The 13,375-nt window shown below is 34.1% G+C and overlaps 1 protein-coding gene across 1 annotated transcript in view; it reads left to right on the top strand.

The window, feature by feature from the left end:
• The window catches only part of LOC108687078 (serine/threonine-protein kinase mig-15-like), a gene marked incomplete at its 5' end in the record, with an annotated part of 38,947 nt that extends 28,089 nt beyond the window's left edge, over positions 1–10,858 (top strand). Inside the window, 5 exons of the mRNA XM_018192678.1 lie at positions 7,362–7,603; positions 7,716–7,936; positions 8,131–8,448; positions 8,894–9,193; positions 9,326–10,858. Of these exons, the coding sequence (XP_018048167.1) occupies positions 7,362–7,603; positions 7,716–7,936; positions 8,131–8,448; positions 8,894–9,193; positions 9,326–9,409 (1,165 nt within the window). The remainder of the gene's footprint in view (positions 1–7,361; positions 7,604–7,715; positions 7,937–8,130; positions 8,449–8,893; positions 9,194–9,325) is intronic.
• Between the last annotated feature and the right edge of the window lie 2,517 nt (positions 10,859–13,375).

Raw genomic sequence — 13,375 nt, 5'->3', positions numbered from 1 at the left:
TATATATATATATATATATATGTCTCGTCGAGGCGTGAGTCTTGCGATATGACGTACATCGTTGATATATAATGATCGATCAAGATCTTGAGAATGATTATCATTTCGTTTAGTAGTAAATGAGAATGCTTTCCTTTCTTCATTATCGGATTGTCCGAGGAGTAATGCTTTTTTTGTGATTGAGTCGAAACATTTCTATAATGTGTACAATTATATTATCATTGATTATTCTAATACGTTGCAAAATATAGGTACGTAGCGCGTAATGATATTGTGTGTACCTGCAAACATATCGTTCGATTTATATTCTTTATATCTTGCCAGACTTGGAAATCAACTAGTGGCAGCGACTAGTAACGATACGGTATGAGCTCATTCGGCACCTTTATACTTTGGAATTATGCCAAATCAATTAGACTGAGCGTGATTTTTACACACACACACACACACACACACACGCGCGCGCGCGCGCGCGCGCGCCTTAAATTTGAGGGTTGCATAGGGGACGGCTTATGCTTTGTGTCAATGTCTTGTTAATTGTCAGTGATAGTCAAAAAGTGCATTTTGTTGACTATACGTATCAATCTTGTTGTTTCGTTCCATTAGATTGTATTTTCACTTTTTGTTATGAACTTTAGCAATTGGTAAATAGATCTTGGCGGTTTATTCTTTCTCTGTTTTTTTTATGTGTATCAAAACAAAATTTTTGTCTATGAAAATCGTGTAAAAAAATACTTTGCGTTCATTGTATGATGCTGCAAGCAAAAACTGGAAAAGTTCCGAGTTCAACTTTTAGCATTAACTTTTAGAGAAGAATCAATTTCAATTTGATTTGAAGTCATATTTTTTGTACTTTAATGAAAGAATTTAAAAAGAGAGAAAGAGGAGGAGAGTGAGAGAGAGGAGAGGGAGAGAGGGAGGGAGAGAGAGAGAGCGGGGGGGAGAGTTACAAGTCTAGTAACGGTCGCGAAATATCACTCTTCTTCGGATCACGTTCTATCTCTTTACTCGAATTTCCGATCAAATTCAGGTCGGGGGCAATATCAAAGAAATTTTTGCGAATGAACAATTCGTGCAACCAATTTATTACTATAAAAAATTGTAGCTTTCTTTCCTTTAATCATATTCTTTGTATTTCTTTCATGGTTTCACAGAAACGAAACAATTCCTTGCGAATTGCATAGTTCTTCTCTGTTTCTTCTTGATTTTGAGAGAGTTTTCGGAAATCGATTATATATTGCAGAGTATTCAAAATATGTTTTATGCAAGAGCGCTTGTACTGACCTCTCATTCACGTGCAAGAAGAAACGTGAAAAAATTATGAACATAATCAGAGTGTTTACTATTTAGAAAATCCTAGAAAACCTGGAATTTTCAGGAAATATTTTTTATATTTTATAAATCAATGATTTTCATCGGGAATTTTATCGGGAAAATTTTGAGAAATTTTATTTCCAAATTCTGTCTGTTGCTTAAAACAATATTTCATTAATCATTTGTTTTTTGATAATACAAGATGTTGACAATCAATTACCAATAAGTATGATATACACATCCGTATATTTACATACATTCTTGTGTGTGTGTGTCTAACAACCTTTTATTTAAAAAAATCAGGGTCATAGTAGATGCTCAACAGAATAGAATAACTTACTAATATTATACCTATTGTAGTCAGTCTTTCTTAAATTATTCTAGATCTGTCCAAGACCGGGTACTTTTGGCTTAAAATTGAAATGTCGGCTTAAAATCGATATGTCTATTACCATTCGTACTTCATTGCTTTATCTAGTGCGCCACGCTCGGTCTTAAGACCTCCAGATGATTTGGTCTATGTATAAACCAATTTTTACACACATTTCCTAAATATTTATTACTAATTCGTAAAATATTAATTTTTTGATAATCGTACCTTAATACTTTTATGAAGAGAATAATGAGACGAATCAGTTGGTGGAAAGAAATGTAGTTGCTTATTTAAAAAATTATCCATTTTGCACATATTTTTTTAAAGCAATTATGTGTTTTCTTTACACCAATTGATTCATCTTATTATTCTGTTCAAAAGTATTAAGGTATGATTATCAAAAAAATTAATAGTTTACGAGTTATTTAATATTTTATGTCAATATGGCTGGAATAAAGTATAAAATATTTCGTTAAAACTATTGATTTTTCAATATTTTTATCTTAATATTTCTATATCAAGAATAATTAGAAAAATCATATTATGTAAAAAAATTCATATAATTCCATAAAAAAAAAAGAAGTTGACTTTGATTTGATCTTCATGCCTTTTATATACTTTTATATGCAGAATTAAAGGAATCATATCATGTAAAAAAATTATATAATTAAATTTAAAAAGTAGAGGTGACCTTTATTTCCAGGATGCATCATCAAAATCCGGACAAATTTCAATTTAAATTTTCCGCTATATTGTGCCTCCGCCAGAGGTTGTTGGCGTCCGGGAAAGCCTGATGCTTCTAGTAAACAGTCATATTCTCAAAATGGCTACGATGTTGAAACCAGTGCATATAATTGAAGAACCGCGATTATCGAAGGCCTTCGCACTAAGCGCTCAGTAACGAAAATAATTCGGTTCTTTGGATACCCGAGATCAACGTTGATGATGTTATGGTAAAATATATAGCTTTAGAACAGTTCAACGAAGGTTCCAGTATGCCAGCGAGGAAGAGTCACGCTAAAGAACGCATCGCGAGGACCCTCGCAGTCGTTGAAAGGGCTCAAGCGCTGATTTCGGACAATCATTGCGAAAATTAGCATCGATTATTGGCGAGTCAACAATGCGTCGAATTGCCGAGGAGGACAAATCATACATATTAAAGATACGACAAACTCTCTGAGGCTGCCAAGACAAACCGAGTTGCTCGCTGCAATCTGCTATTGTGTTCTTTGAAAAACGAAGCAACAGGATGAATCAGATTCTTTTCTGATGAAAAAATTTTTACTGTTGATGCCAAAATCAAGCGGAGGAATGATCGATGACTCGCCAACTCCGAGAATATCCCTGTTGTTGCCAGACAATGTTCCGGCCAATGTTCACGTGCTAGGTATTGAGTCCAGTGATGTCATATCACAACATTTTTTTAAAAAAGGGGAAACTATCACAAAAGAAGTGTATTTGTCCATCTGATGGATGTAGTGAAGCTGTGGATGGAAACGATGTCTGGAAGGTCATATATTTTTCAGTAGGACATACATACAATTTTGAATCATTTGATTCCATTTTAATGTCCCCAATTAACTTTTATTTTTTGATCTTAGAAAAAATGTTTTAGACAAAGGTCATATAGCTTTGAAGGGGCAGATAAGATGATGTCTTTAGTTTGACCTTGAATAGTTGCTTGAAGTCACGTTATCTTCAATTTCTTAAACGAAACTCCCTTTCTATTGCACATTCTTGTAGATCATTCTGAGAGAGCTTTCCAAAACACTATAATTAAGTTCATTTTCATTAAGTACTTTTCGAGTTATAAGACTTGTAAATTATAGTACCGCCGGCACTAACATTATTCAAGGTGTCCGACTGACGACTAAAATCTTTTAAATGTTGTACAGCAAGATGGTGCGGATCCATACAATGTGCGCATCATAACCAATTTTTTTAAATGATAGATGTGCAAGACATTGGAATAGACGAAATGGTTTCGTGGCTTGGCCTCCTAGATCACCTGACTTAACATCCCCTGACTTTTCTGTGGAGCTATATAAAAAATATTGTTTATGAAAAAATAATCCTGACGTCTGAAGACCTAAAACATCGCACAAGAGCAGAATATCGAAATATTCCAATTGAAGCAATGAGAAAGTACAAGCTAACAAAACTAGTAAGTTTTTAATAGACTCCTTTAATTGAACAATTTAGAAATATAATAATAAAGTACAGGCGATAGGAGTCAATGCTGGTTATCAATTAATGCAATTCTTCTTAATATTAAACTTTGAACGTTTCCACTCATGATTTGAGTCTTCTTCAGCAATTTTTCTCCCATCACAACGGTTGGATTATTGCATTACAAAATAATATCTTCATTTTTAAAAAATTATTATTCAACTGACGATCGAAATAACAAGACACAAATTGTTCTCTCTTTTAATATTTTTAGTATTTTAAAATTTTGATAATTTTTAACTTATTAACAATGCACAAAATGTTGCGTACGACATATTTATTGTTCAGCATTGGAAAGTCAACTTGAATGTGAACTTGGGTTCTCATTGCCACTCAGCTTTCTAACTTTGTGAGTATGTGACTTATCTCATAACAGTTAACGGTTCAACTTTTTGAGAGGAAAAATGTTGGAGATATTATTTTGTGGTAATCCAATCGTTGTTGTTGTATTAAGAGGAAAGATTGCTGATAAAGACTCGAACCTTGAATGAAAACATTCAAGGTCAAGATTTAATATTAAGAAGAATTGCTAATTCTTCTAGAACTGAGAACTAATTGGAGACACATTCGAAAAATTGTTATAAATAATATAATGTGAATCTGAAGTACATTTGCACGTGTGCGCTCATACGTACGCATGTGAGAAATAAGAGAACTCACATAAATCAAGCACCCCAAACGTGAGAAACAAGGAGATTCACGTAAATCAAGCACGCCAATAGGATGAAAGCTCTATCACGTCCACGTCGTTCTTGGATAATGCTAAGCACGAGAAAATGCATGCAGTCAATCTGGATCTGATTGATTATCAAAAATATAATCAGTCCAGTTAAATAGAAACAAGAACAGAGTACGTGTGACTCTCTTTCTCCTTCCCCATACTCGCATGTACGCAAATATGCATACAAAAGATTAAATCTTAAGTAACATCCACATGGTAATGTTAATGCCGGCGATATACTGTACCTTTCTGTGACATACTGTAACTTTCAAGCCTTATAACTTAAAAAATACTTGATGAAAAAATATTTTATTATAGTGTTGTAGAAAGTTCTCGAGATGTGCTGTAAGAATATGCAATAAAAAAATAAGAGGTTCCAAAAATAAGAGGTTCCAAAAAATAAGAGGTTAAAAAAATTTATGTTGACCTGACCTTGGTAGTGCACTCTATCCAAAATCCGTTATTTTCACCTTCTTTTTCCCTAAGAAAACTTACAATTTTATATAAAACTTTTTCTTGTATCTCTCTTAGTTTCTGATATAGATATTCACCTGAAACGATTAAAATGCCTCACCTTGTATATATAGGGTGTCCGCTAAATTTTGACAAAGCGCTCGTATATAGATAGAGCGAATATACTGATCATGAGTCGAAAAGTTCTCTATCATTTTGCAATTTTCACAATAATTAACAAAATATTAGTTACTAAAAATTGCCAAATATTGGTTTTCAATAATTTTTTACTCAAATACTTTGCAGAAAAAAAACAAGACATAAACATTGTTTATTTTCTTCTCGCAAAAATTCTTCTCTAGAAGAATTTTTTTAGAATCTTGTATCAACTTTTTAGTATTGCATTTTTTTGGCAACTTTTTACCAACATGAAAAAATACGATATTAAAAAATTCTGAAAAAAATTCTCAGAAATTTATGAGATGAAAATTAACAATTTTTGTTTCTTATTGTTTTTCTGTAAAGTCGTATTTGAGTAAAAAATTGAAATCTTGAGTAAAATATTGAAAATCAATATTTAGAATGATTTTTAATAATTAATATCTTGTTAACTATTGCGAAAATTGCAAAATAGTACAGAAGTACTCAGTCCGTTCTACTTGTATAAATTTGAAAGCTATAATATAATTACTAAAATATAACAAAATATATAACGAAATATATATTAATAGTATTGATAATACATTATATTAATATGGGTCGTGCACGAAAATAAATGTCGTGCGCTAAAACGATGAAACAGCAAGTGAGAATTAAGAACGATAATAAACATGAATACCGACACATTTGAATTTCAAACCAAAAGTACCCAGTCTTGGACACCTCTAAATTATCTTATGAATTTCGCGGCTTTAATTGTAGAAAATAATAGATACAATCTCGTAGAATTTCTATCTTTTATTAATTTTTAATTTATTTGCGTTACATTCTAATTTATTTCAAAATTGCATTAAAAATTTCTTACCTAGAATTTTGAACAAAAATACCTGAAAAATCTGGGAATTCTCAAGGGTTTTTTTTTTTAATTTCAGTAATCACTCTAATAACAGAAATTGGACTTGTATGTATAAAAAAGATGGCTGTATAGTCACGCTTTAAGTTATGATCAATAGGATAGTTATAGGATTCGCAATGTCTCATGTTTCACGTGTAATCTCTATTAAGCGTCAATTATACGGTTGTCAGCGTGACTAATTCAGGATTATGTTGTGTGTTGTGGGACACGCGGGAGCTCTAACTCGAATGGCAGGGCCCTCTACTGACCATTCTAATCCCAATACTAATTACAATGTAAGTATCTATTTATCCATTAAAAAAAAATTTCGATTGCTATCCTTCCCTCTTCCTCCTCCTCCTCCTCGCTTTTTCGCGCGAGGGGAAGGATCAGAGGACACGTGTTATTTTGCTCTCGAACGTTGATCTTTTTTCATTAAATACCGCGGGAATGAATGCCAATTTTGTGTGCTCAGGCCATTTTTAGCTTATTCTCTTTTTGATTGATTTTTATGGGATCTATTTCTGTGTGTGATTCTTGATATCATCACGGTAATAAAACGATAACTCTATCGCGACTACCGTTGCTTTTTGTTCTCACATCTCTCTCTTCCTTCTTCTGTCCTTTTTCTGGGTTTTGTTTCTCACCTATGTGAGACAACGCGATGATGACGCCCTGGATAGATGACACTGTCTCACGACGCGAATGTTTAATTCTATATACTGAGTGTCATTCGAGAATTACATGAAGACATACGTAATAACAAACTAATAGTGTAAAAACGGATGCCATTGAACACAGAGTTGGCTAATTTCGAGTCTGCTTAATTCTTACTAAACGTATCTCTTCGATACGCATATTTACACGGATTACATGCGAATGTCTATTCTTTTTTATTTTTTTATATTATTCTGTGAAGAAATGCTTTAATTTGCAATCGAGATGATTTGTTTGTATGAATGCTATATATTGCATATTTGACTCTGCTGATTTATTCTCTCTTTTTCTTCATTTTTTCTCTCAGTCCTTTGCATGCATTTTTTACTATTTAAATGAGAGAGAAAAAAAGGAAATTTTACGCGTTTCTGTGATTTGTACCTTTTCTGTTGATTGTGATAGCGATATTTGGGTCGATGACAAATTTTCCTAATCACTCCAGCATTTCTTTGCGTGCAAGTAATTTTTGCTTGGCATTTTGGCACGTTTCTCTTGGAGTTTAATCAAACGGCAAAGTCATCTTTGTTGCAGTATCGACAAGCGGTGAAATCACCTCCGTTTGCACTTCAACAGAAGCAGCGATCTTTTTTGACTTTTGGATTCGGAGCTGGTCCAGCGAGAAGAGAGTCCCATGTAAACGTTAATGTGACTCCTACTAGCCACGATTTAGCATCGGATACACCTGAGATACGCAAATACAAGAAGCGTTTCAATAGCGAGATCCTCTGTGCCGCATTATGGGGTGCGTATACAGTTCATGCAGAATCTTCATTTATCACGCATTGATTGTATGCTCTGATTATAATCGATTCTTATTAGGTGTAAATCTATTAATTTTTAATACACCTTTACAGGTGTAAATTTATTAATTGGAACCGAGAACGGCTTGATGTTGTTAGACAGGAGTGGACAGGGTAAGGTATACCAATTGATCAGTAGAAGACGTTTTCAACAAATGGAAGTTCTCGAGGGTCAAAATATCTTGGTTACGATCAGCGGTAAGAAAAATAGAGTACGCGTCTATTATCTCTCTTGGTTGAAGAGCAAAATTCTACGGACAGATGGTCACAGTGATGTAAGTTTTTATTTTACGCACACATGCGCGCGCGCGCACACGCACACACATACACACATACACACGCGCGCGCGCGCACGCACGCACGCACGCACGCACGCACGCACGCACGCACGCACTGAATAAGGAATTTCCTTTCTATCCGTTTTTTGTATCCGTTTTTTAATATCGAATATTATTTTATATATTTATAGCAAGTCGAACGACGTAACGGTTGGATCAATGTGGGTGATCTGCAGGGCGCTGTGCACTTCAAAATAGTGAAATATGAAAGAATAAAATTCCTCGTGATCGCGTTGAAAGATTCCATAGAGATTTACGCCTGGGCGCCAAAACCGTACCACAAATTTATGGCCTTCAAGTCTTTTGGCGAGCTCGCGCACAGACCTCTATTGGTTGACCTTACAGTTGAGGAGAGTTCAAGATTGAAAGTTATCTATGGTAGCGCTGATGGATTTCACGCTGTCGATTTGGATTCCGCCACAGTTTACGATATATATTTACCAAAACATGTAAGAAAACTCAGATCTGTTTATTCATATTGGTAAATGTGCGCGATTCGATTTATTGGCTGATCTCGTCGTTCAAGAAATCCGAATTTAATTTCTCGATAATGCACGAATAGAATATTCATAAGTACTTTGCATTATTTAAAATCTATTTCGACATTTACCTTCGATAAAAATATTAAATCCAGTAGTTATAAAAAATAATTAATAATAAACTAGATTTAATAATAATGGAATACTGTGTATTTGTGTGCTGTGTGCCTGTGTATATATATGTGTGTGCGTGCATGTGTGCATGGTAGACTTATTTTTAAAATTTCAGATATTCAGAGTCATCAGGTTTCTTAATTCAATCGAAAAACAGTTGGAAGCATGTACATCTACTTAAATTTTTATTCTTTGTAAAATTTGATGATAATGTGTAATATCATTTACTTTTCAATCGCAGACCCAGGGTCCTATTTGTCCGCACTGTATAGTAGCGTTGCCAAACAGTAATGGTATGCAGTTGCTACTCTGCTACGATAATGAGGGCGTATACGTAAATACTTATGGCAGAGTATCAAAAACAATGGTTCTTCAATGGGGTGAGATGCCTACGAGCGTCGCATACATTGGTACGGGACAAATTATGGGTTGGGGCAACAAGGCGATTGAAATTAGAAGTGTGGAGAGTGGTCATCTCGATGGTGTTTTTATGCACAAGAAGGCTCAACGACTCAAGTTCCTCTGTGAACGTAATGATAAGGTGCGTGTGCAACTTGAAATGTACAACACTTAACAATTAATTGAAACGCGAATTAATGTATGGAATCCAACTGTTTGTCTTTTTGTTCATATATATATATAATTTGTAACATTATATCGCTTTATCTGTTAGGTATTTTTCTCGTCGGCAAAGGGTGGTAGTTCGTGCCAGATCTATTTTATGACTCTAAACAAACCGGGCATGGCCAACTGGTGATCCCGAATGAGGCCAAATTTGGCCCCAAGATTATTATCCTCGCGTTTATCTCCGCGTGTATCAGGATATACAGCATTGGCGCGCACATTCGCTCGTCCTTCACTGCCAGGACCCAGCGCCTTGGAGATCAGGAAGTGTGTACACCGTATCCAACATCTTTATCAACAACAAGTACAGCATTGTCAACGTCAATATCATCGTCATTATCCTCATTATTATTTACGTAATCTTTCATATAACTACAATTATGATTACGAAGAAGCTGAAGAGTATGATAATAGGTTCCAACAATGCATCCAGTTGCCGTTACGAAGCACACCGGGGACATTAACATTCGTCAATCTGCTTGTCAAGAAATTCCTCTGTTTTTTCACTTGTTCGCCTTGCGGATTGCGTAATGCAGCCTAACGTGCGGCCGAAACGCAGAGCGAATTCTTCTTCTCCAACCCCCTCCATAAAATAAGAGTACACAATGTATTATTGCATGCTGGTAAATCGTATTAATAGTTCTATGTATTTTTCTTTCTTTTTTTTTAATATAAATTTTTTTAATATAAATTTATCGCATTAATCATTACGATAAGTCTGTATTTGTTTTGCGTTGACATGTATACGTAAAGACCTTAATTCTCAAGGAATCTTAAATTAAAAATAAAATAAAGTTTTACCATGTTTGGCGAATAGTTAATTATTAAGAGTGTTTTATACGGAAGATGATTTAGAATAACGTAATATAGTATGAACTTGATTTGTGCTTTTTTTCTAAAAAATTGTGAGTGGAAAAAATTGTAGTTGTAAGAACAGTGTTGACGAATTATCAGCTCGCATAGCCAATCCGGTTGTTGCCGTGCAACTGTTTTGTAAAATAACCCGTGCAATATCGATAGATCGGTCTGTACAAAAAAGACCCTATTCTAAGAGACTTTTCTTAAATGAAGGATATACTCCGATAATCGAAATATGAGTGTCGTATAAAGATTCAGAGATTTTGAGAAAAAAACAAGAAAAAAAGACAAACGAAAAAAGGAAGCTCATATAGGGCTCGAAATCGTGATTATTTTCTTGTCGAAGTTTGCTAATTAGTGAAAAGTTCTGGTGTAGTTTTAATGAAATGTGTAGCAACGCTCTAGTAAAAAGCGGACATTTTATGATGGGCTGGCTATATGGGTTGGCTCCATAAATAATGGAGGTGACATCTTTACATATAACGCGATATCATAATATTTTAGAATTAAGTGAAAATAATTGAGGGGATGGGCAGAATAAAGGCACAATTCTACTTAGGCCCTTTTTTTGGCAATTAGCTTTTTCATGTAATATTGATGTAATATTGTAATAGAGAAAATTTAATATGTAACTTCTTAAAGACACTACATAAATTCATTTAATATTGTATCCATTTATGTATAATAAAAAAAAGTAGCAAGTTATTTTAATTTTTAATATCAAGATTTTGTAATTAGACTTTTATTCCGCCCATCCCCTCAATTATTAATGTTAATTAATTGTCTAGTTATAGCAGCTGGGATTCTTTTCGCCAGCTCATGCGAACAAAAGCATGACGATGATGACGATGACATGAAATGAAATAATGTGGGTAGACATTTAACGGACGAGTCGCATTTTTACAAACAATAGATTAATTGTATCAGAGGAATTTCGTGATGCATAATGTCGCGAGATGAGTTGTCAAGTTTCTAATCTTTTTCTTTTCCAATTATTATTTTCAGATTTCTAATACTTTTTTTTTTACATTTTTGACACACGCACTCTGTACGTATCACGAGAAATACATTTGTCGTTTATCGACGAACAATATGGGCGATATGTAAGTCTTCAATTTTTGTAAGAAAGAACATAAACCTTATGGAAATTGAATTTCGATCGAATTGCTTGAAATTTGATATGTTGTAGATCATGTTCTGATAAAAAATCAGACCACTTGTAATGGATGTTTGATCTCTATGAGAAAACTTTTTTTCGAAACTGGCTAATATTATAATTTCTTATTTTCAACGAGTACAATGCATTCCTTTGTCATTTGCACTTTCTATGTATATTTTTAAGTAAAAAATTATAAAGATAATATCGACTAATTGTTTCTCACACAAATCGAGATTTTGAGTTTTATATTACAAGAATTTCAATAGGAAAATGAATTTTTATTAAAAATTATTCCTTTATTATTATAATTTAATAATAAAGGAAAGAAATATTTAACTGATAAGAATTGATAGTACAAGTAGTTATGAAAATAATGGTTGTAAAAAGTATTAGTCACAGAAGTTCAAGCACGATCTCGGGATGCGCACAAAGATTCGCTGCGTACAAGCCGAATGTATGCTCAAATGAGATAGCAACATTTCGACTGGCGCATGGTTTACTCAATATAAATATAAACGAAGCACGCAGCGGTTCTTCACGCGCGCCTCACAATCGTGCCTAAAATTCTGCGCCCTAGAAACAACTCAGCGTTGACTTAAATTAATCTCAAAAATTAAGTTATCGATTCGATATTCTTATAGCTTTTTTTTGTAAGAAACATTAAATCAATATTATCCTTATAATTTTTTTAAAAATATACATAGAAAGAACAAATAATAATGTAGGAATGCATCTTACTCATTGAAAATAAAATATTGTAGTATTAGCCCGTTTTGAAAAATGACCTCGTAAAGATTAAACGGTTCATTACAGGAGGGTCGTGCCTGTGGAGACTTTTTATCAGGACGACAAGATCTATAACATATCAGGCAATTCGAAATTCAATTTCCATAAGATTTGTGCGAGATTTTTTTGTAACTTAGCGAGACAACGCGCGCTAAAAGGGAGCACTTGCCTTTCCCCTTTCCTGCTCATTCTTTGATAAATCGCCGTTTCGTTTCCGAGAAGCATTAGTATGGTCTCTCGTATAATCTCAAAGACACTTTCTCTTCAGTTTGAAAGGGAATTCTTCATATAATCATTAAATCGCTATTTTATCAATGTCGGATTATTCCAGGCCTATTTAAGCTGGCTTAAACAGGCCAACAACATTAATAATAGGAAGAAAGAATAAATTTCCAATTATACGCGACTTGTTCGTTCATGTGGTCTAATGGAGTTTACAAACGTGCACACAATCAGTATACGTAATATTCGCGCAGGGATTTTATCAATTGGATCGAGTATCGTTAGAAATTGTAGCAAAAAGATATTTAAATTATTTTAATTGATAACATGACAAGAACATCAAGATCAGACATTTTAATCGTGTGACTAAGGACGATATGTTTGGGCGAAAACGAAGTACATGCATTTTGCACGTGTACATGACAGCGAGAATAAGCAAATATTGCGATAGTAATGTACTCTAACAATGTCTCTTTTGGTTCAACTTAGTCAAGTTGACATATCTTTGCTCATCGCACGTATCGAAGCGACTAGAGCGCTCTTGTCGTCGACTCGCAGGCTACATCTTTTTACGCAAAGCATCATGTAATATGCGACTTGCAACACGTAAGCGCGACAATATTTCTAACAGTCCGAGCGAAATTAAGTTACGTGAGACATTTGTACATATATTTATGTATTCGTAAATAAATAAATATATGACATGATGCCGCACGCGACACATACAGAGAAATACATTTTACTATGGTGTAATTAGACAATTAATGTGTATTGTCTATCGATTAACGAATGTCGTCGAGACGCGAATGTCTCTACAGGTCGTCAGTTGATAACGTGAAATCTTGTTCGTGGCGAGACACTTTTTATACTGTTAACGAGAAGGCACAGGAAGGGGCAGAGCTCCGCATAGTGCTATGAAAGACTGCTTTTTAAATGGCGGAAGCTTTTCATCGCGCAAAAACAGAATGAGTGGGACATACACAGAATGAAAAAGGAAGAGAAAGAGGGAGAGAATGTAAAGAAAAAAAAAATGAATGAGTGTGCTTTTTGTGTATGCATGCGTGCGAGAGAGAA

Source organism: Atta colombica, unplaced genomic scaffold (genome assembly GCF_001594045.1).
Source record: "Atta colombica isolate Treedump-2 unplaced genomic scaffold, Acol1.0 scaffold2, whole genome shotgun sequence".
Classification (NCBI taxonomy): Eukaryota; Metazoa; Arthropoda; class Insecta; order Hymenoptera; family Formicidae; genus Atta; species Atta colombica.
The sequence above is the reverse complement of the archived record's forward strand: the minus strand, read 5'-3'. Positions and strand labels throughout refer to the sequence as shown.